We start from the raw sequence: 24,654 nt of genomic DNA on the forward strand, positions 1-24,654 counted from the left end.
GTTGATCCCAAATGGTCTACTCCACTGATTAATTTAAAAATACCTTTCTTTCCCAACCACAGAACTTGATATAACAGTTAGGATGTTATTGCTCTTCTAGAGTCTTCCAGATACAGTTTGCATTTCTAATATTAAAGAAGAACCCAGTTAGAAGTCTTCAGGTTTTGCCTAATCCAAAAGCACACCACTTCTCACAGTGCTCCTAAAAACAACATTAGCACATACAAAGAAATAACTGCTTCTGGCAAAAAAAAAATCATTCAAGTTTCCTTATGTAATGTATATGTTCTTATGAATCACTTCTATGAAAATATCATGCAGAAACTAAGAATAATATTTAGATACATTTAAATAAATTACTGAGCTTTAACATGAAAAATGGTTCCACATTAGAATTTTTTCCAGTAGCAAAGGCCAAGTGATTCCTGCCCTTTTTCTCACCCAATTGTTTCTACCATTTTTCTAGTTTACTCATCAGTAGTGCTGATGCAACTGTTTGTGGAGCTGCACTCTAAGCCAAAACGAGAAAAAATGACCTCATTTTAGAAAACAGCAGTACACTTACTCTTGTTCATAAGTGTAATTTTAGAACCTGTAATTAGAAGGAAAAAAAACCAAACCCAAACATCACAAGTATTCAAAGTGCCAGTTAAGAAATCATTAATATAAGGTGTATTTCAGTTGTTTAACAGTTAAGAGTTAGATCACTTACAGGGAAACTCAGAATGGGAATTACTGCCAGATAGCCAAAGCTGTCTACATTTCATTTCAGGGGAAAAAATGGTTTCATTTATATTCCAATTACAGCCTTTCCTGTTGGAGACAAAAGAACCTGAAACACAAAGAGCAAGCTTTGCTCAGTTCCCTTTAGTGCCCAGCAGTGTAACTTTCAAAGGAACCATGCACCCCAGGTACCAGGAGGCTTCCACAGAGACTATTCACATTTAAAAGGAAAGCAGCAAGTCTTTCTTTGGAACATTGTCTCACAAGTGATACATGGAAAAAATACTGTACCTATTTTTTCCTATTCAAGAGTTACAGAGGTGGACAACAGTGACCAATTATTTAGAACAAGTGTGGTTCATTTCTCCTTCAGAAAAGTTCCAAGCTAACTTCCTGCATCAGCAGCAGAGGTGTCAGAGGCAGCCTCTGCACCTGCAGCACTTTCTGTCCCATGCCTTTTCAGACCAAGTGCACACTTCCTCCCACACATACAGGTCACTCACCCACTTGCAGTATCAGTGATTTTGCAGACTGGAGAGCAGAATCAGCACTAACCACTGCCTTCCTCATGGACCCCTGCACTTCACCTGCTTCCCTCACTGAGCTAACACAGCCATGCTGTGCTAAACTTGGCATTTCATATTAACTTTCATATTAACTGTGCATTTATGCACAGCTGATGCTGAGATTAAGATTTCTCAAGGCACTTCCCAGACTGGAATCATGGCCAAGCATTCAGCACACACCTGGAGGAGCAGACAGCAACCTGCTTTCTTCAGAACTGCTAACAGCTGTTGCACTGAAGTCTCCCAGGTCCAGAACATGGTATCAAGGGAGCAGGGAGTTGCCATGATGAAAGAACACAAATACACCTAAGTCCTACTGAGAAAAGGCAGGATTAGCAGTGTTACACTGCAAAAGGGATCTTCATGAGCTCTGCTCAGTCTTCACAAAGGCAAAAAACCCCACAAAACTTTATTGCAACTAGGTATCAGACTGTTGCCTCAGTCTTTAGTTATTTTAACCAATTTTAGCAAATTCTGAATCCTCTCTCAAGCCTTGCCATCTTCTGTGGATACTACTTGAAAACTATATCCCCCTACTCCTGCAAATTTAACAATGAGTTAGCAGACTTCAAGCAGTAGATGTAGGAGTTTATGAGGCAAACTCACTGCTTAGATTTTTAGACCCCTTGAAAGTCAAAACCTTTGCTTTGCATCTAAGAAACTGTCTACTCCAAAGAAAAGGTCTGCATCACTCTAATTTTTTCCTCTTGTTTTTAAATGCCTTCCAGCTTCCCTGGTTTTAGCTCAGTTTCTCATTAATTTCACCAAATACTTTTACAGAAGGATTCTGTATTAGAAGGGGAAGTGTGTACATACAGAATAAATACCATGAAAAGGAGAAAAGAAGTTGAAGCTTTTTATATCAATCTCTACTGCTGAGTTTCCAGGACTGCTTCTTGGAATCAAATGCCTAATAAAAAGCAGTTCTTTAACATTTATGGTAGGAAAAAATAAGAGCAAAAATCTTGAGAAATCTTGGAAAAAAGCCACCTTAAATAAAACAATTGCTAGCTACACCTGCTCTGGCAACTGGGATAAATTCTATATCAATGACATTTATTTTGATTGAAGAGACTACAAGTGGGGAAAAGATGACCATAGACAAAATTAGTATTTGAACTGCCTATAGAACTTACTGTCTTGTTTTAACCTAATAGTTCATGTCCTGAAAAGGTATTGTGGTACTTTCTTCTGTCATTGACTTGTACCTCTGTTGTCCCTACTTATTAGTTTTATGTAGCTAATTAAGTGGAAATCAAAATGAATTTTGGAGATTTATGCATCATCAACAGAACTTTTAATTAAAACCTTGTTGCTTCCAAATGTCAATAATGACTAGGCAGTGAAATACTTTTTGTGAGGTTACTCATTTGGGTGGAAGACAAGTTTACTATGGTAATTCTGTTTTTAATAATCTCTGCTTAAAGCAACTGCAAAATTATATGTTATAGTGACATGAAGAAAAAAACATAATCTGTATAGCTGTAAAGCATGAATCACAGACTCATTTCAGATCCTAAGATGGCAAAGGATTGGTGGAGCTTGTATCTTTTACTTGTAAGACATACAATAACCATTGGAATCCAAAACTGGAACACCTTTGTTAAAAATGAGAAAGAAACGTTAAGTTTCCAAGGCTGGTAGGGTCACAAAAAGTCCAATTCATTCAGGAGGAGTAAGAGGGAAAAGAACCAGCCAGAGAAACCATGGCAGGCAGATGCAGAATTGCAGTGTGTTTGATCCATTGTGGTTGTACACTTGAGGTACAAGTGCACAGCCCTCACGTTTCATGTGTTTAGACAACTCACCCCATAAAGCAGTAGCATCAAACCTCTCCATAAAGCTCCAGAGTTCACTGCTCCTGATTCACTGGCCAAGAGGAGGGCCTTGCTCCCTGGCAAATAATTTAAAAACAATGATGAACAAACTCTTTCCTCATCATAAAATGCAGTGTATTACTCTTTCTAGCAAACACACGTCGCATCTGAGATTAGCCCAGGGGCTGAATCATCGCTTTCTCCCAACAAAGGCTGGATGCTGATGGAGGCAGAAAGAGCGCTGATCGGCTGCTCCCTCCACACTTCTTACTGAAATAAAAAGCTGAAGTATTACCATGAATGAAAACTAGAACCACGACAGGCAGTGAAACGTTAATATTGTTTATTTTACGCGTTACTGTAGGCTGTGTAACATTACAGCTGCATGTAAGCAGACGTACCTGGATCAGTATCAGTGCATACAGCAGTCATGCTCCCGCAGGAATCCATCCATCCATCCGTGCGCGTCACGGAGCGCCCGGCCCCCGCTGCAGCCCCCCGCTACCGCTGCAGCCCCCAGCTCCCGCCGCAGCCCGGGCACAGCCGGCAGAGCTCTCTCGGCTCCCGCTGCAGCCCCTGCTAAAGCCAGCAGGCCCCTCTCAGCTCCTGCAGCCCGTGCACAGGGGGCAGGCTCGGCCTGCGGGCCCTCATTCCGCCCGCGCTTACGGCGGTATTTCGCAGCTCCGGGACGCCGGCTGGGGCGCAGCGGGTTCTCGGAAGCGCGGGGAGCACCGGGAGGGCACACGGGGAGCCCCTCACGCCGTATCACCGCGCCCCGGGCCCCGTCCGCTCGCCCGCCCGCCCGCAACCCCTGCCACCCCGGACCCTGCCATCCCCGGAGTCACCATCGCGTTCAGAGCGCGCGGAGGTTTGAACCGCGCCGGCCGCCGTACGGGGGAGGTGCCACTGCCGCTTCCGCGAGAGGTGGCCTCCGGCGCGTATGGAGGAGCTGCCCATCGTCGTGGTCCTGCTCCTCCTCCTCCTCTCCTCCCTGCTTGTCCCGCTGGTGCTCCTGGATAGGAGGCGCCGCGGTCGGCGGACACCTCCGTTCAGTCTCCTGGTGGTGGCCGGCTCTGGTGAGTGGCGGTTGCCGCCGGCGGGAGCGAGTGGCTCCCTAGACTGCCGCTCCAGATTCCTGGAACTACCAGTCCCGGCATGCAGCGCGATGAGCGGATAGCGGAACGCTGCTGTATACCGTGGTGCGTGCCGGGAGTTGTAGTCGCGGTTGTGTGTGTCAGGAGCCGGTGCCGGGGCCCCGCCTCGGCAGCTCCTGCGGTGCCCCCGGGCCGGGCCGGGTATCCTCGGGGCCGTCCTTGGGTGTTTTGGTTCTCCATTTGAGTCATCGTTGCGCGTTTCACCGAAGTCACGGTGAGAGCACCGAGAGCACCGGTGCAGGACTGAGCCGTGCAGCTGCTCGGCCTAACTGGAGGTTGCTGAGGCGATGCAGGGCACGGCGCTCCAAGGACTGGCTCACCCCTCACACACGTGGCATTTTTGCAATCTGCCCAAACCGCGTTGCTGTGATCTGCTTACAAGAGTCACACGTGGATCCGTCAGAGACAAAAATGTCACCCCTCGCTAAAGGGGATGTACACATCTGCTACTCCTTGTTACCTTGTTATCAGAGTTGATGGGCAATTAATTTACCTCTAAAAAAATTATTTGAAAATTTGCACTTCACAAATACAGGTCAGCTGTGATTTCAGCACCTGAGTCCCTTTGGTTTTTGCACACCAACTAACTGAGTAATAATCCTAAGATCTCTCTGCATCTCAGTTTGACTGGCAGGTTTGTAATTCCTCAGGTCATCTTTACATCCACTAGGGCTGGAAATGTGTGTATTTTCTTTCAGTCCTTTGGAATCTAGTTAGTCTGTATTAAAAGAATACACAAAGAAATAATTAATTAATTAAAAGAATACACTGTACATAAGCCTATGAGGTGAAATAATACATGTCAGTTAAGATCCACGTAATATTCAAGCCTTTTCTTTGAGGTTTGTAAGTAGAAATCTCCTGTGAGTGCTCAGCTAATTGCATTAAAATTTGTGAAACCTTAACAAACACCACTCAGGAGAAAATATATCCAAACACATTTGAAAAATACCACATGAAATTGTATGGAAAGGTGGCAAAGTCTAGTGCAATGCTGCACTGCTAGTGCAAACTCTCCTTGTTGGCAGTTGTTCACCAGCTGTGAGTGTTTAACCTGTGCAGCAAAGGTCTCTTGGGAGCCCTAGAGACCCTGAACAGCAGGAGGTAGTAGGAATACATGTAGTTTACTAGTTTTGGTCTGCAACTTCCAGCAGACTGAAAAGCAACACATCCAGTCAACATATGATGTATTTATGGGTCTGGTTTCATGTTGGTCTCATGCAGTCCAGCCGATAAGAGGTGAGATTGCTCCACTTTACTACACACACAATCTTCCTTCTCCCCCCCTTCCACTCTAACAATATCCCTCTATCTGCTTTTCAGGAAACTCAAATGACAAAAACCCCAAAAATTTACCCAGCTGCCAAAAAGCCCAGTATGTACAGCCTCCCCTTCTCTCTGGTTTGGTGCCAGTTTAGCTCTGGGACAGAGTGACCCTGCAGTTAGAAGGCTGTGAAGGCCTCTTCAAGGGCAGTGCTCAGAGCAGTGCCTGAAGCAGCACTGTTTGTTCTGTCAGCACCCAGCAGCTACACTGCTGTGGCTGTCACTGCTGTGGCTGCAGGGGGACATTGCTGTGGCTGCAGGGGGTCACTGCTGTGGCTGTCACTGCTGTGGCTGTCACTGCTCTGGCTGTCACTGCTCTGGCTGCAGGGGGACAATGCTGTGGCTGTCACTGCTGTGGCTGCAGGGTGACCCTGCTGCCTGGCTGGTTTCAGTGTGATGAGCTGGGCTAGCACACCCCTGCCCTGGCAGGTCACAGCACAGGGCAGGGTCAGTGGCAGTTCTGTTTCCAAGGTGCAGCTCTGAGCCAGATCCTGTCCAGCTGCATTTTGGCCATCACCCCATGGGGTGGCCTTTGAGTGCAGAGCAAAGTGTCACTCTGTGCCTGGTTGTTCTGCACCGTGTACAGGACATTAAACACAAACATCAGACTCCTGTGTGACCCTGGTTCAATCCCATTTCACTGGAAAACATCCATCAATATCACTTCCCTGGGAGCTGAGTTCCCTCCATGTTATGTAAACAGTCTCAGCCATCCTCTGATTGAATCCTTACTCTCAGAAAATACTTTCTCACTGGTAGTAGTAATACTCATGTGCTTCAAAATGAAAAGTGACTGATTCAGCTGAAGAAATGGAAAGTTATGAGATTTTTCACACACTAATTGCAGTTCGCTTTGTTTTACAGGTGGGCACACAACAGAAATCCTGAGGTTACTCAGCTGTTTGTCAGAGTCATACTCTCCTAGACATTATGTTTTGGCAGACTCAGATAAGATGAGTGAAGCTAAAATTCGTTCTTTTGAACAAAAAAGGGCTGAAACCTTCTCCAAGTCCCAGGTAATTTATTAAATATTCATGTAAGAAAAATGATCTTGACATTCTAATTCAAGGCAATTTGGAAAGGATTCTTTGAAAGGACATTTATAGCAGCTAGCCACTGAAGTGTTACTTGTAGCTGTAAGAATACTGGGGCAAAAATATTGCAGAGGGGATTTTTTTTTTTTAGTTTGGCATTTCCCTCAGTGACACATAATATTTTTTTGAAAGAAATTATATATAAAAATATTTTATCTAAGAAAACTTTAATTTAAATTGTATTGGCTTTGTGTGTTTCTAGACTGTGTCTTGGTTGTATTTTTAAAATAAAGTATTAAATGTTTGTTGAAAAAGGGATGCAAGGCCTCTGAATGTCAGTTTTCTGGCAAATGCTGAACTTCTAAAACTCATAAAAAAACATTAAAATATCTTGTTTATTTTTTTCTCAGATGCTTGCTTGCTTTCAGCTCGTTTGCTGTATGATTAACAGACAGCAGCATAAATGCTGACCTAAAGTGTGACCTGACATCCAGTGAAATTAGTAGAAGTTTTAGTGAAATAAGTACAATGGAAATGAATGTTCTGACTACAAAAATTTAAGTCCTTTTGAGCAAAGAGTACAACACACAGTAAATTAATTATTTGCATGGTGTTGATTTCATATGGTGCACTTCCACTGTTTTCAGCAGTGCTGTTGGGACAAAAGACTGTAGGACTCAGTACCAATGACTTTCTGAATAAACCCTGGTAATGTTAGGCAAGTGCTGCTAAGGCTTACTAAGGAATGATATTTTTGTTTACTGCAACTTTCACGTGTCATTGTGCACCAAGGATGAATGTCTTAATAAAGTGACCAGAGATGCTTCCTGTTCAGAGACACCTTGTTGGGTAAATAGCCATTCACACAGTCATATTCACTTACCTGAAGAATGTCCAGCCCTAAATTATTAGATTTCTTAAAGATACATATTTTCAGTATTAAAAGATTATGTGGCTTTCATAGCTCACTTCTTTTTGCTAAGCTTCTCTTTTATAACCTCTCCAACTGCTAACAGATCCTGTAGTTATATTTTCCCTCAACACTGAAAGCCAGAGGAGCATTTTTGGCTGCATGTGAGTTTGATGTCTGGATAACAGATGCTCATTTTCCTTTGGCCATTCTCTTTCTACTAAGCAAAAGTATTTAGAGTGAAAATGAAAGATAAATTTTGGAAAGTAAATATCACATGCCTGTAACATATATTTGCTAAATTTCAGAGTGTGCTTTCACAGACACATAGTGTGTGTTTTGTTATTGGGGGCACTGGAGATCATCAAACATTTAAAAACGATGTCTTAGTAACTTCTTGAAGCTTTGCATAAGTGAAAGGGAGAAGTCTGAATGCTTCAACACATGGTCATTCCCTTCCTCATCCTGTTAAGGAAGTAGATTTTTCCAGAACTAGGGACCAGATGGAAGACAAAGTAAAATAATGATGTAACAGAAAACCAGTGATGTAAGAGAAAATTAAACACACACACCTCCCCACCCCTCCAAATAATTTTCTTTTTGATCTGTGCTCTAGCTCTGTTCTAACAGCTATTCAGGGAGAAGGAAAGAAAGCCAGAATGAGCATCTTGCTTACAAGAAGAAAAATGCTGCACCTCAACCCACTAAGCCTCTTAAAAAAGAACTGAAAAATGCCACCTATGAAAAGTCTCTGGTCCTGTATTCACTGGCCTCTTTGTTCTCTATCACTCCCCACCTGTAACCACAACTATTCCACAGGGATGCCCCCAGAGCTGGTACTCAGAGAACCTTCTATGCTCATAGAGAACCTGTTTCAGCTGCTGGCAACATACTCTAGCAGCAGAGAGACAACTTATTGAAGAGTATGAATTCCTATAACCCCATGGTATAGGAGATGAGCAACCAGATTAACTAACCTTTACATAAACCTCTTCTGACCATGTGTTCTTTTCCATTTCATGAGAGGTACTATGCTAAGAAATCTTATTTCTCATAATGAAAAAGAATTATGTAAACTCAATTTCTTTGCAATATGTTCAGCTGAAAATATTATAATAATTCACATCAGTTGCAGTTTTCCACTAGCTTTTCCTTACATCCTTGCCAAACAACATTAACTAGGTAAAGGACAACATCACTGGTTTTGAAATTACATTACAGATTTGCCAGTTTGGAACATTTGTTTTCAAATTAGAAAAAAGATTCTGAGTGCACTAAAGATGTAAAGAAAAAAAACATGCAACAATATGATACCATAGTAGATAGGGGAGAAATCTTTTTCTGGTGTCAGATATACTATGCAGTGTTCCAACAAAATATACAGGATGTACCTTTGGAACATTGACAGCACTTAATGAGAGGAGAGGCTGGGATTACAGAAGCATCTGGCAGTGGCTTCTACACAAACAAACAACAACAAAACTCCCCAGTTTTGGTTTTTCATTTTAATACCTAGGAGTTGTTTGATGTGTGGATTGAAGTCCTAACATGACATAGACACTGATGTGCAGAGTTTCCACCATGTTTTTTGAAAAGTATAGATAAAATCAGCTTGATCTTTGCTTGAACTCTCCAAGTAAATTCCTACTTTGATACTGTTTGGAGTTCCTCCCAAGCTCTGCTGAAATTACTTGGGTTTTTCAATGATGATGAAAATCACCTACAGTTTTTTTGTCAGATGATCTTTAATACCATTCTTACAGTGAAGGTTCATCTGAATAGTTCCACTGGACCCTGATTGCCTAAAACCACTTTATCATACCCATATTTCTTGCAGGGCTGAGTGCCACACAAGGGTCTAAACTCCACTTAGAGCATGTCTTTTTATTACCTGAACTCTTCCAAAGCTTTGAGAAACAGAGGCAGTGATAACCAGAAACCTGTTAAATAGGGAGCAGGGGGTATGTTTATCTTTCCATATTCTGTTGTCAGAATAATGCAATCAGAGTTTCAACACCTGCAAATAAAATATTAAAAAATCAGTTTGTAACATCTGTTAATGCCTTCCAGTATCACAGCTATTGAAGAAAGATATCACAATGAAACAGGACAATCTCAGACAAGAAAATTAACATTCTGCATTTACAAATGTTGGGGGGTTTTTTATTCTTTCCACCTCATATATTAAAAATAGTCCCAGTTACTGCTATTCAAGACAGATTTGTAGTTTGTATTTACCATATAGCTTTTGTTAACATCCTCTTTCAGGGGCACAAACCACCAGGACTAAAAAATTGGCAATGTGCACATGAAGTAACTGGGCAATTTTCAGTCTTAGAGTTTCTCACCCCCATGTGAAGTGAGGTAACAACCACTATCCACATGTCAGCATCACTGAACACTGCACTGCAGCCACTACATTTGCCTTTCATTTACACAGTCCAAAATGTCATTGGCATCAGGAGTGCCTTCTGCCATAGCAATAATTGTTAGGTGCAGCTCCTCTCCACTGAGGTAAAGGCACCTGCAAGGAGGGCAGGCAGCCTAACAACTGCTCCCTGCTCCTGGGCCTTCAAAGCAAAAGGAATCATCCTTCCTTTATTAATTTGATACCTTTTACACACCATGAATAATCTTCATTTAGGGAAAGAACAAAGAACGTTACTTCTTTACCTATTTTTTACTTAACGATAAGATGTTCTTTCCTGTTTCTTTACGCAGATATTTTGCATTTTGAATATGTGTTGCGCATATCTTTTGAATAGTCACTGAGTACTCATTTAAAGGGTGATGATATTCGCTTGTCCATGTTTAGTGGCACTCGGGAGCGGAGCTGTGCGTTCCCCGCAGCGCGAATGCCCGGGAGCTGCGGGAGGCGGCCGAGCGCTCCGAGCGCCGCCGGTGCCCACGAGGTGCCGCCCTCGCCCGGCGCTGCTGCTGCGGCTTGCCGGGCTTGGGGGAGCCCGAGGCGGCACCGAGCAGCAGCTACGCAGTTCTGGTGTTATCTGTGCTTCACTGTATACTTTGTATACACAGTTCCCAAACTAGACTAAGAAAAGGGGGGAAAAAGGTTGGCACAGACAGATTCAAAGTAACAGCTCCGCTCCTCGTGCTCTTTTCCAGTTCAGCCTGGATCGCATTCCCAGAAGCCGGGAGGTCAGACAGTCCTGGGTCTCCTCTGTGCTAACAACACTGTACTCCATACTTTACTCTCTCCCTCTGACCTACAAACGGAAACCAGATTTGGTAGGTAAAGAAAATTTTATTTTATTGAGAACTTGCTAATCCACACTATAAAAGCACTTCGCATATGCAGACTGCATCTCATATGTATGCTTAAGTTTACAATTCACAGGAAAACTATTTTTAATTTTAAATTAAATATAGCAGCAATACATCAGAAAGAGAGAACAGGTTGCACTGCTGGTGAATTAGAATAGCAAATACCAGTTTTCCCTCACAAAGTTTGCAAGTACCTTCAGAGAGTCACTCCCTTGTTGTGCTGGTAGAGCTAGCAAAAACAAGATTGCTGCTTCCTGATAGCATCTCTTCAGGATTGCAGCAGCACAAACTATGCCTGAAAGCCTGGTTATCCTGTTGGCTGGACTTGCTTCTAAAATGGTATGACCAGTCTGGCACAGACAGGTTCAGACCAGCACAAATATATACAGATTCAGTTCTTGTGCTTACATGGACTTCTGAGCTACAATGTATATTTATTTAGTCTTTGGCTGACTGACATTAATTATCTCATCTAATGACAAAAAGCATCACTGCTGAAGTAGCAACTCCTCAGCACTTCAGTAGCTTTTTCAAGCTGTTCTGAAAACTGCACTCTCATGCTAATTACATTTATTTTAAAATATTTCACACACTTAAGTCAGAAGTATTCAGGGTTGTTAGATGGTAGAACTCCAATGGAGATATTCAACCGATAAAGTTTTGTGTTAACACAGAAGATAGTGCACTGGTCTCCTAGCATTAAGTCTTACAATTTTGTAAAAAAAAATTTGGTTACAGCTGGCTTCTTGCTAGAGTTGTTGTCATCTTAAGGAGTCACTGATCTAAACTTGAGGATTTTTTAAAAAGCATTAGTTCAGCAGAATTTCAAATTAATACTTTAAAATGCTTAAATGAAACATGTAAAAACTAGTGCAGTTACAAAGTATTTTTCATTATTTAGTAGTAGCATCTATACACACACAGATATTTGTAAGGAGACAGATATTTGTAAGGAGACTATTTTTAAATCCCTCTGTGAACTGCATGGCTAATTCTAAAGAGGCTTTTAAAAGTTTGTGGTATTTTGAATGTTTAGAGAGGCTGCTGTGAGTAATGTGATCTCATTTGCTTCAATAGTACTGGTGAGTTCCTGTCAGATCAAAAGCTTCTCACTTGCTGGACTTTTCAAACAGTTTAGTGTGCAAGACAACAGAAGTAGGGTTTTTTGCAGCTGCTGTTTTTCAAGTCTATTCTGAAAACTGGAGATAAAACTGGGAGAGGGGAGAGGGTGGCATGCTATTCTTTCTACAGTGGTTTTGATTGGGGCAGTGGTAATGGTCACGTTTGTTTACATGAGCAGACAGAAATGTGAGTAACTATTTAGTAATCACTTTGCTACACCACTGTGTTAGGTTAGTGTATTTTTTTACTTATTGCAAAAGAAATTGACTGGAAAAATCTCACTGTGTAGCTTAATAAAGGAAGCAGGAAGTTACTAATCTAATTCCATGTTTTCTGTTTACCAAAGGAATTTAAAGTGACAGAGAGATTTACACATTGAGTTATTAGAAATGGTGTTGGAGCTGATAAACTGTGATAAGCTATCAGAAGACGAACATTTTGGAAAACACTTGTGCTTGTAAAATTAAGGATATGTTTTAGGAAGGCCTTTAAGCCCTTTGCAGTGGTTAAAGTAACCCCTGTCTCAAAATGAGATCCAAAGAGTCTTTATCCATGGTTAAAGAGCTGGAGGGGAAGGCAATCCAAATTACTTTTAGTTAGGAGCTATTATCAACCAAAATAGCAGCTGGCAGAAGCATCCCTGGCATTATGACAAATCATGTACCACTTGAAAGCTGCTTACATACTACTATTTGTATGTATATCTTAGTTTAAGAATTCTGTAAAATATTATAACTCGGAGAGCTGCAAAGATTTTAAAACACTTAGCCAAGGAGACTGTTTCAGGGATTAAAATACCTCACATTGCCAGTGAAAAGACTGTATGGTATGTGAGGCAACTGGTAGTGTTTAATTGCCTTTGCACAAAAACGCTTGCAGTGAATCAAAACTCACTCTACTCACTCACTAAGCAAAATGTAATGCTTAGTAGTGTAAAGAACTAGAACTAGGCTGGGCCAAATGCTGGCACTCTCAGGTTCATCTATAACTTTTGGCATGGGAATCAACAACCATGTTTAGAAACAAGCACAGTATTACATCATGCTGAGAGCTTCATATTTTTAAACGGGAGAGCTCATGGGTGCTGTACATTTTCAGTCTAGACACTGGTTTTGTTTAACTGCAGGAGGGAAAGACAACCTTGCTTCTAAGTCACTTGTGTGTATGAGTGATCCCCAAACCCTTACACTTGCTTTCAGGCTTGTCAGAAATAAGTGTACATATGGAGGAATGACTGAAGTCCTCTGTAGGCAGCCTAAAGCTAGAGAAACACAGAAGTGTTGCAGTGGTCAAGAAATGCAAGACAAGAAAAGTACTGCAAAGGGAGCCCAAAACCATTAGGTGCACAAAGGCAAGATTTGGAACAGATATGGTAGTTATGCCGACCTAAGCCTGTCTCTGGAGTGCAAATAGCTGCAAAAGGGAAACAGCAAACCCAGCTGCACTGCAGTTACTTGATGAGCACTTGATATGTGCTTTACTTGATGAGCACTGGGTCCCTTTTGTATCTCACACTGATCTGGCAAAGCTTCTTGCATCAGTTTTCCTGAGCAATCAGTTCCATCTAACCCTTCTTCAAGATAGTAAGTTCAGAAAGAACTGAACAACTCCCAGGAGATCTTTGCTGTCTTGCAGGACTTGACCCACACTTGAAGTGGGCCTCCAGAGAGTTTAAGAAATGTAAAAGTTAGTTGAGTTGTTCAGCTTGAGATCATCTTCAGGAGGCCCATTTCTAAGTTATGAACATCTGTACTCTGCAAAGTTAAGTCCCTTTAGAGATATTAAGCCAAGTAACAATTAAGATGAGAAGTGATGATTGGCTGGTGTTTCTATAACCAAGGATTACAGAAATGTAAATATCAGTGTGTTTTGCAGGTGAATGTATGGTGAGCAGTTTTTATAACATCTACCTGCCTTAGATAGGCTTCCAATACAGAGGCCTAAAATTGCAGGGAAGGAAAGGCTTGTGCCAGCACACACTGCCTTCAACCACCTTCCCCCAGAAAAGCTTTTAAAACCATTCATCAGCTGCAGCCAGACATAGCATGCAGCCTCAGAGATTGCAAATTCCTACCATGAAAACAGGCAGCTGGTCAGAGAAGAGAGACTTCTGTTGTCTTCATTGAGAGAAATGCTAAAAAGAAACATAAAACTAGAACAAGATAAGATCTATTATCTATAAAAGGATGCAAATCCTTATTTATAGAAAACTAAACAAGCTACACAGAGTTTTTTTCCAAAGATAAAGAAAATTACTGCATCCTACATAGATCATTTGATATACAAGAAGGACTAAACTAAAGTTACATCTTTCCTTTAATATGCTTGAAGTCAGTCAGTAGATACAAGTTCAAAGGAAACTGGTCTTCAGTTCTCTTGCTGCTTACAGAACCATTGTCTTTGGGCCAGTTTGCCAACCCTGCAACTAAGTTTTCAGGTGATCTAGCCTTTTGTCTGCATCATGATTACCCTGCTCATTCTGGCATACCTGAAGTCCAAACTGAAAATTAAGGATGTGCCCCTACCACACAGCAGAAGCTTCAAAATATTGTATCCAGTCCTTGTTTTCAGCCATAGATGGGTTATGTAATTGGGTCAGTGATTTGCTATCCTTTAATATAATTAAATTTCACCTACAGTTGTGCAGAAATGCTGCATAAAGCTCCATTCATTAGCAGATTGCACATCCTGGACCCTTAGGACCAGACTTTTTTCCTTTTCTCAGGACTCTTCCGAACAGTTCCCCCTGCCTCAGGGCTCTACAGAGCCTGAAATAAGTAGATATTTTCAGATGACTGCTATTTGGGAAAACCTGGGTTAAATCAGGCTAAGAAGGCAGTCCTCCCACATTAGGGCCTCCTTCCTGTGGGAAGTCTGTAGTAAGTTTGCACATTTGCACAGCAAGTACATGTTCTGCTGTCAGAGAATGAGAATGAAACTTTTTTCTAGGAGCCTGAAACCTGCATAGCTTATCATGCTTGTAGCAATCACCTCTTCTTTTATGACTGCACCTCCCATCAGACATGCCTGATCCCCTGACTGGTTAAACTGACTGAGGCAGCTTCTGGTTACAGAAGTGTTTGCACAGTAAGCTAAATGAAAGGAGATCATTATTTCATTTAGCTAAGATTTTCCATTCTTTGTGCTCTGCCCAAAATGCCTTAAGTTCATAACACTCTCACAAATTACTGTGACAAATAGTAAGTTATTGTCCCTTATATCATGGCTTTAATTGGAACTTTGTGGAAGCTACAAAATCTGGGTGGTGGCATTTTTTTCTTTATTCATTTTATAACAAGTGATCTTTGTATAATGCAATATTAGGACTATCTGCTGCATTCTTTTGTACACTGCATCTTTCCACAGTGTTTATAATTCTTTGGACCAGACTGACTGTATGTCTGATCTGCTAATGTTCTTCTAGGATCAAAAGAGTCAAAATAAGCAAGAGTGAGAACACTGGATTAAGAACTTCAGCAATACAAATTTTTTTCATCCAAAACCAAAACAAAGTTAAGGCATCGAAATTTAACTTCTCAGTGTTGATGGAAATGAGTCTTATTCACCCCTCCTACCTTGTGTACAGCTTCCCTGCAGCCCCAATGCAGAATTACCCTGTGCTGAGCACAGATAGACATCTGGAGCTATTCCAGTCAGCTGGTTCAAAGCTTTGCTGTAGCTCTGCCCTTTCTGTGACTGCTAATTAACTGCCTATAGACACTCCTTTTCACAGGGAGGACAGGAGCAGCAGTAAAGATGAACTGAGATCTTAGCTTAGATTTAAGGAGGCAGTTTTAGATGTAAAAGAGTCTTAACTCATCAGCTATCAGGGTCATTATGAACCTAATGAACACCCTGGTCACACTTCCCTGTGTGTTATAAAGCATAACAGTCTTGCTAAATCTAACCACTGGTATGCAGAGACAGAGTGCCAACACCTCTAGGTTTTACACTGTGAAGATATTTCAGGCAGTTATTTGATGCACATTCTTGCTGTACCAACTTCAGTGATTAGGCAGTAGCCCAAGAGATGTTTTATGAACATTTAAATATCATGTTTAGTTAACCTAAAATACTGCTTTCAAGTTGAAGTTAATCAAATGCCTGATTAATGAAAGACACACTGAGATTTGCAATTAAAGGCTCAACTTAGGCCACTAGTAGTAACATATATGAGTATATTTGAAAGTCCTTGGATTTAATTTCTCCTTTTGAGTAGAAGCAGGCTACAAGAACAAGCAGTACTTTTTATATGAAGAGATATAAAAATTATTTGTAAAGAGGCTCTAAAAGGTTGGATGGTATTTCTCATGGTGACCAAGAGACCATGGCCAGGTTCACATTCAGCCAAGGTGACATTGCTGAAAGCCAGATAGTTCCTAGTGTTGTAGCTAAAGATGTAGTTCAGTAACTACCATTTCATTTACTTGGCAAAAGTTTTTTACTGAATTCTTTTAAAACCAACTTTTTCATCTACACTAGGTCAAATTTCCTCTACTTCCTACTAATTTGTCAGCAGCAATAAACCACATACCCACTCCATAGTAATGTAGGTAGGGAGTTAGTTTATTCAGTTAGTTTATTCTCCACCCTGTATCTGCTTTGGTAATCTTGTTCTTTTTTAACCAACCTATCCATCTCCCACAGTTTCTCAAAAGACTCAATGGTTGTTTTGTTGGTCCCACTGACAGCCTGGGTGTTCATGTAATGTTTTAATAACCAGCACTAACAATTTAACAGACTTGAGCCTTAGTACCAGCCTCACAGCTATCATTTATTATTATTTTTAATTGATCATTCTATGCTTCTCATTTTACATTTGGCAACTAGGCTGGGAAGTTTGCTGATGGAAACTACCACTCCAAAGACCTTTGAATCCCAATGACAGACCTGTCACCTGGCATACAGGGGCAGTTAGGTATGGTGCCTAAGGTTAGACTCCTTAGAAAAAATTAAAGCCTGCGTGTTTCTTTAGGCATCCAAATGAACCTTCCTCACTAAGCTGTTGCCTAACTTCTGACACTCTTAATGACCCCAATCATATCTTCTCTTTTCATCAGTAAAGCCCTTGGGCATACCCACAAGTAGACCTGAACTGTTTTAAGTCTTTACAGTGTCAAATAGCCACATGCATAGCTAAGCTCTGCTGAAATCCAGGGGCTGGGAGCTTCCCTCACTCCTTTGTATTCAGAGGCTGATGCAAATCACATCAGCTGGGCCTCTTCCCTTGTCTTGCCTGAGGACAGTGGGTTGGTAGCCCTGGCTCAGGCCTAGAAGGCAGAAGTGATAATGCCTAATGCTGTTACAATTAAAACCTTACATCCAGTTCCTAGTGGGTTTGCAGAAGCTCTCCTTTTCTCCCATAGAAAAATCCACTAGGTAGGATTTTTTCTGTCTCTCCCCAAACCTTTAGAAAGTGAGAGCTGCATAAAAGGTGATGCTTCCCAATCTATTTCATTCTATGATGAAAGTAACACTCAGAAATAAATAGGAGCCCAGCTGTGTAGTGTACTAATTTAGAGTCCTTGCTCTTCCACTTCTCTCTTCCCCACTCTGGCATTCACTAATCTTATTTATCCTGGTTAGGTAATCTGCCTGTAGGACCACACAGGTCTCCACTTGTTTTGAAGAGCACCTCACTTACTGCTGTATTGTATGATAATAACAACAGCTACTGTACCAGTGAGATCCAGAGGGGAACAAGGAAGGTTTTCATGGCAGTGCTACAGCCTACAGTTGCTGACCAGCCCAAACACAAGCTGTTCCTGTAGGACACTAGAACCACCTTCTTGCACCCCTGATGATTCAAGTGATTTAAACAGCAGAAGATAAAAGTGTACTCAGGTATAATTCAGTTCTACCTTAATTACCTGATTTACATCAGACTACCCAGCTAGTTTTGGCTTTTTTTTTTTTGTCCTGCCTTGCATTCTGTAGGTAAGTTCAAACAGAAAATAGGGTGTGAAGTTTTAGCTGGTTTTATATGCAGGTGGTGGAAGAAAGTGAACTGGATAAGATCTTCACTCTTCAAAAAGAATAAACCAGTAGGTAGTTTAATGACCTTTCTATTGTGCAAACAGAACCTGAAAGTCTTCTTTCTCCCCATCAATAACAATAATAAGGAATTGTTGAAAAGGGTTCCTGCCTTTTTTAAACTGTAAAAAGTATTAACAATTCTAAGCTAATTTTTCTCAATGTTCAAAACTTGAATTTTCAGACATACTAAAGAGCAAAAGCTTCCATAAGCACTCCCTCTCAACATGCTTAAGTATTTGAGTGTGAAGTTTTTGAAATAATAATATAATATTAAAACCAAGCAAGGGCTACTGAGCTCATGAAATGCTGTAATTTACATAGCAGAATACAAATTAATTCATTGAAGATTCTCTCTTCTTGTGCCACAAAAACAACCACCTCCCCCCATCAAAAGAAGAACCACACAAACAAAAGAATTCATTATTCCTGTAACATAGGAACATCTAATAGGTTTTCCCTACATTGTACTTGCATAGATTTGGATCATTCAGTTAACCCAGCTTTGGTCCATTTTGTATCACTCCACTTGCCTTTGCCTCTTTTAGTTGTCTATCACCACCACCTCCTGTTCCCTTAGTCTGATCTCCAGGTGTTCAGCAGTGTGGAGTAGGGAGCACTACCAGAACAAAGAAGGTCCAGGCAGTGTCCTACAGGTGCTCCAGGAGGTGGCTGAATGCCTGGTAAGCAGCACAACCTTCAGCTCACACATGCACATCCCCACACCACCATCCTCGCCAGCAAGCAGGGCAGGTTTTCTGCTCTTGACCAGGTGACAAAAGGCCAATCTCTGCAGAGGTCATTAAGAAGAGCAGCAGGTGTTGCCAGTTCCCTATGCAAAGCAAATTGCAAATTAGTTTTCCACTTTCTACTAAATTGAGGGGGACTACATTGTCCTCCTTTTGATTGTTGTACTTTGGGAACATGAGTAAACACTTGTTCTTTAAAAGATATGCAACAATTGAATGTTTATGTACTTATGAGAGAAACTACAAGTCTACTGCTTTACTCATTTTTGCTTTGGCCAGTGACATTTAATCCCAGTGAAGCTGCAAGCTCTGCTTTCAGTGTTTTCCCTGGTAAATGTCATTCTGCTACAGTGCTGCATTCACCAACTCTAAAGTAGCTTTTATCAGCAGTGGTGCCGTGTGCCAGTGTTCCTGGTGTTCCCAGACTGCTGGCTTAGCTTATTTTCTTTCAACAGCTGTGGAAAATATCTGAAGCACAAAGGCAAGAACTATTCCATTTTTATATAAAAACAGTTAATAGGAAATTAGATTTACAGAGTTGCTGAAGGTAAATGTTGTATTCTGATCCTTTACTTTTAAACCTGCATTAATATACAGCTTCATTTGTTTCTTTTACTGTTTAGAATTTGGTTAGATTGGATTGGCAGAGAATTTTAGTATGTAGGGCTTAGTTTATAGATCTAGCTGTGAGCCCAGGCAGCCACTGAGCCAATTTAACAGTGAGCTGGACATTTCCTTGCATCAGAGGTGCAAATGAATGGTGTGGAGAGACCTGTAGCACTGGCTTCTGGAACAATCCCTTACAGCTTCTTGGCAACAAAGCAGGAACTCCCAGTGACCAGAAAGTCCTTGGACAATTGCAGCTCAAGAGGTCACAAAAGTGACACAAAAATTGTCTTTGGCCCTCTTTTTCCCCCTTCTGCTGCCTCATTAAGGAAGGCTGAACTCAGAAATTTTCAGAAACATATCTCATGCAATACAAATATTCTACAGTCACCCTTGTAGCTAAAGTAAATAGATTCTGAAGGAAACAGATAAAGGGAAAGAGATTTCTGAGGGAAACAACATTTGCAAATGCTGTTTGTAAATAGATGCTCGAGGGAAACACCCTCAATAGCTGCTTGACCTTGTAGAGGGCCTGGTCCCTTGTCCAGTAGGTGCCTGCCTCTTCCCCAGAGCATACTGGTGATTGCCATGGGAGATACTGGTATTCTGCTGGTGGGGAAAAGCAAAAGCCTTGGTCTTTTCAAGGTGTAAGACATCAATCATTCTGCAAAATTTACTTTTGAATAGTGCTTTGAAATTCACTAGTAGGACTGCTCATCTTCTCATCTTTGAGGAAGGCTGTAGGTGATTCAGTTCCTTTCCATCATCCTTTCCAGTCTGTGTACAGCAGGAGCTGAACAGCAACATTTCTACCTTACACCTTCTGCAATGGTTCCTCGTCTTTATAATGTATATATTTGTTTTCTCTGAAGTTTCCCCTGTACATCAAACACTTGAAGAGTGTATGATGACACTTGAAGAGTTTATGATGTTGGACTCCAAGCAGAAGGACCACTGGTCTCCCTTCCTGCTGGCAGTGTGAGAGAGAGTAAATTGGACTGGTCAGACCAGATTTTTGGAGAGGAATTGCCGCTGCAATTGCAACTACACCAGTTCTAAGCAGGACATGGCTCTAGACACGTACTGAAGGTTAACTGAAGGTTAATTTTTAGTTCTGACTTACAGATCACAGCCACCAGCTCAGATAGGGATCTGTTTGTGGGCTTCAGCAGGTTTATAACAGTCTTTTTCATGGCCAGTTCCTAAATCCAAGCATTTTGGGATAGGAACATCTATAACCAGAGTATTATATGTGCATTTTGCATACAGAAATCCTACAGAGCCACATCTGCTTTGCCCTCTTTGAACTCATATGTGTGGAAAGGGAAAGAGTACAGGACATGAGTTATGATCAGACCATGGTTTTTTTAAAGATGCCAAGTCCATCATTTTCCTGATCCTTTTTCCTGCATGCAGGTACTCTTCTGTGGATCAAAGGGCATCTGAGAGGCAGTTTACAAATTATAAATAGTCAGTAGAAAGTAAAAACTGAATGCATCATATCAAAAACTGAACACAGGAGAGGTATTTTATTACTATTTTAATTTTGATAGCTGTCTTTCTGTTTTGTATCTCAGCAAAGTAATAACAGGAGCTCACTGTGGCCTTCAGAGCTACACAGAGATTCACAAATTTATTCTATTTCATTACATCATCTTTTGTGAGTACACTTAATTTGGAATTCACTGTGGCATTTACCTCTATGTGTGCATCTAAACACAAGAATACCAAAATTCCAAAAGGGCTGGAGCTGCTGCCCAGGCTTAATAAAGGGGAGAAGTAGGATGAAGTCTATGGCTTGATAAAGACAATGATTGTAAAAATTCAGCTTTTTCTAAAACCTGTTCTACAGTTCTCAACTTCTGGGCTCAGTAGAATGTTAGGATGGCTATGTGACCTAAATCATATCCATAACTGGTATATTTTGTGTCACATTGTGGAAAGAAAAGGACCAATATTTGAGCTTTCATTGTAGATGGAGGCTAAAAGAGTGCAGAGCCATTCAAGAAGGAAGACAGCTGGAAGGGTGTCTGAGAACAGGGCTGCAAAGAGAGATGAACACCAGTGATCACCAAAAAAAAGGAAAGAGAGGATGGGTGGGAGACATCTCAGAGGATTGGGTAGAGTACAGACAAATTGATGGAAAAGGATGGCAATAGAATGGAGAAAGGGCCAGGGAGCAGTGAAGATAAAACAATATGTGTACTCCAGGTAGCTCTACTAAGGAGGGGGAAAGTGGAGTTTCTGTTCAGCAGTGGTGCACATTTTGGTCTGTTCCCTTAAAACTGAATTTTGAGTAGGAAAACAGTAGTTAGGCTGTATATTCAACTCACAAAAATAATAAGTAGTAAATCATTTTTTGGGGCTTTGGGTGTTTCTTATGCACTTATCTGGAACAGCCCAGCTTCTGCAGGGATGCTGGTGGGTTTTGCCTGCAGACACAGGAGAACAAATTGTTTCCTATGCCTACCTTTACACTACAGAAACAAATGTTATTACAAATAGAGATACCTAAACATGCCTTAAGTTACATGTCAGTAGCCATTACCAGCATCACAGCCAACATTCATGCGAATTAATCAAACTTTCCAGGAAATATGCCAAAGTGCATATTTCAGTTTACAGATATGGAAAAGTTTCTTTGAAATGCAAAAAGGCAGCATGTGTGGTTGGTTTGTGTCCTTACTCACCAAGCCAAATGTATAAAAAACAGATCTGCATTTTCAGAGTAGGCTATAAGGTCCCAGTGTGGATGTGCTTGAAATCAGGTTCAGCAGGAGTTTGAAACCACAGTATTCTTCTCTGATTTCAAAACTCTAGGATGTAAAGATGATGTGTTCAGCTTCTGACCTATATAATACAAAAATAATACAAAATAAGTACATAGTTGCAAGTTTCAAATTCAAGTAGCTGAGGGTGTTGATACCCTAAAATTTCAAGATTAAAACTGCATACAGCACATTACTTGTAAGGGGGGACTCTGAGAAAACATCAGCAAAGTCTTGCATTAATAAATAGTTCAATTAAGATCAACAATTAAATCAGAACATTTTTAGAAACAGTATCACAGTCTATTGATTCTGGTCAGAAAACACAGCATTACAGTCATCACATCCCCAAGCTGTATTTCTGGAGCTATAATCAAGGCAGAGAATAGTTGAGAGAATTTGGAACTCCAATCTGTTGCTGCTTTTTGCTGTGGCAAGGTGCTGCTAACCAGATTATCAGTGGGATCTTGCCATGAAGCAGGAAAGGAAATGTTCTGAACTTATTGTTACAGCCCTGAAGCAGAAATGCAGATTTTTCCCCCCACCAGTATAATATCTTTCACAAGCTGGTGAACTTGGAACAAAAAATGTGAGTTTATGGGGTACAGGGCCATGATTTTATAAAAGAACTCTTTATTTCCATGTAACCCCAGCTGTGCAGAAAAGCGCTGATTACATGGTAGTATTTAAGTTTAGTAAGAAATTTCTTGCCTGAAATCAATTTGGATACCAAGTGGAGTGCCTAATATACCCTGGTTTCAACCTTTTACTTTTAAGCAGTCTGTTTTTCAGTTGAACAATGTCTAAAATTTCTTTTATTGTTAACATTTATAAGTGAATTTGAGATCTCTGCTCGAAGGACATGACATGTTTTTACCACAACTCCTTCCTTCTGTATGCTTTTAACTGTCTCCTAGTGTTTATTAAAAATAAAAAATAAAATCTAGTCACACATATTAGCTAATAGATTCTTGTGAAGGTCCTAATTCATCAGCACATTTTTGATGAACTCTTAAGTGTTTGGCTGACTTAAGCCAAGTTCAAGAGGTTTATAACTGGATCCCAGGTTTAATCCTAATTAAATTTCTTTGGCTTTATTATGTGCACAGATTTAATGACGGACACAACACAAAGCTCTGACTGAGAGTGGAAGTTGTTTTGGTTATATACCCATGAATCAAGGAATTGTAAACTTTTCCTTCATAGAAATAACTGTGCCATCTCAGAGGTCTTTTCCTCCTTCATAACATGTAAAAAAATAGGGTATTTTGAATATGGTATTATTTGGTACTTTGAAATAATGTGTTTTGTTTGCCCCTCCTATTTTTTCATATTCACCTCCCTTTCTGGGTTTTTAAAGATATTTTTTCAAATATATTTTTTGTGTAAATGTAATGTTAAATGAATATACACTTAATTCTTTGCTGTGTGAAAAAACTCATTACTTACTTTTGCAATGTGTTTCATCTCTTTTAGATATTGTGCAATGGACCAGGAACATGTGTTCCTGTCTGTTTATCTGCTTTTCTTCTTGGCCTTCTACGAATAAAGAGAACAATTATTGTGTATGTAGAAAGCATCTGCCGTGTGGAAACTTTATCCTTGTCTGGAAAGATTCTTTACTACTTTTCAGATTATTTCATTGTTCAGTGGCCTGATCTAAAGAAAAAATATCCCAAGTCAGTGTATCTTGGTCGAATAGTGTAACAACAACAGAAGACAAGATAAACTTTACCTGAAACAGATTCTACAAGCTCCTCACTTGCATTCCTGTAGTAATTTATTTTCCAGAATTCCTGTTACTAAATTAGGCTGGTACTTAAAAATGAGACAATAAAGTTTTCTCTACATTTAAGTAAAATCTGTGTGTGTTTTTATTTATTGCTATCATGTAGATCTGTTAGCCAATAACTCAAAGTGGCTCTAAGTCTATCCTGTCTCTGTTTTCATCTAGGTTTTCTGCTATGTGAATGGTAATTTTTGTCTACAAACAAATATGGGAATTTGTATGAATGTAACATTTCCTGTAAGGAAACTTTGTGTCATTTTTAAAATTGCAGGCAACAAAGTCTTTTTCTAGCACAAGAGATTTTATTTCCTTCATGCTAGTGGTGAAGTCCCTTGTGAATCCTTAGAGAATAAAGGAAACAGTTATATTAAGTTGGCTTCATGACAGTTTGTACTTTACAATCTTCCAAAACCCCCAGAGCATTAAACCAGTATCATTTTTCCTCTGGTCTTGTCAAAGCTGTCCTTATAATCTGTTGTGCACCTTTTGAAAATTGTTGCTCTCTTCTTAAGATGAATAACAAGGTGACAAGTGTCATGCTACAGGCACAATACTCACCCATTTAAGAAGACTTTCTTCAAAGCTTATGTGCAAAAAGCCTTACCGAATCTACATCAAACAGAGCAAAACTGTCAGTTGGGGAAATTGAACTGGTTCAAGCTCTGAAATAGAGAAAAAAAATCAGTAATAAGGGAAAGAACAGAGTTTCCCTCTTTTCCTGATACAGTGAATTTGACTTCCAGTATATCCCGTTTTCTCATCTTAAGCACCTTACTTT

The 24,654-nt window shown here is 40.6% G+C and overlaps 1 protein-coding gene across 1 annotated transcript; it reads left to right on the forward strand.

Annotated features, from left to right (window-relative positions):
- Window positions 1-4,023: 4,023 nt before the first annotated feature.
- ALG14 (ALG14 UDP-N-acetylglucosaminyltransferase subunit) lies at window positions 4,024-23,948 on the forward strand. The gene is made up of 4 exons (XM_036388352.1): window positions 4,024-4,182; window positions 6,448-6,599; window positions 10,651-10,773; window positions 23,564-23,948. The coding sequence occupies exons 1-4, from the start codon at window positions 4,047-4,049 to the stop codon at window positions 23,792-23,794; spliced, it is 642 nt and encodes a 213-aa protein (XP_036244245.1). The 5' UTR covers window positions 4,024-4,046; the 3' UTR covers window positions 23,795-23,948.
- The last annotated feature ends 706 nt before the right edge of the window (window positions 23,949-24,654 follow it).

Source organism: Molothrus ater, chromosome 9, assembly GCF_012460135.2.
Source record: "Molothrus ater isolate BHLD 08-10-18 breed brown headed cowbird chromosome 9, BPBGC_Mater_1.1, whole genome shotgun sequence".
Taxonomy (NCBI): Eukaryota; Metazoa; Chordata; class Aves; order Passeriformes; family Icteridae; genus Molothrus; species Molothrus ater.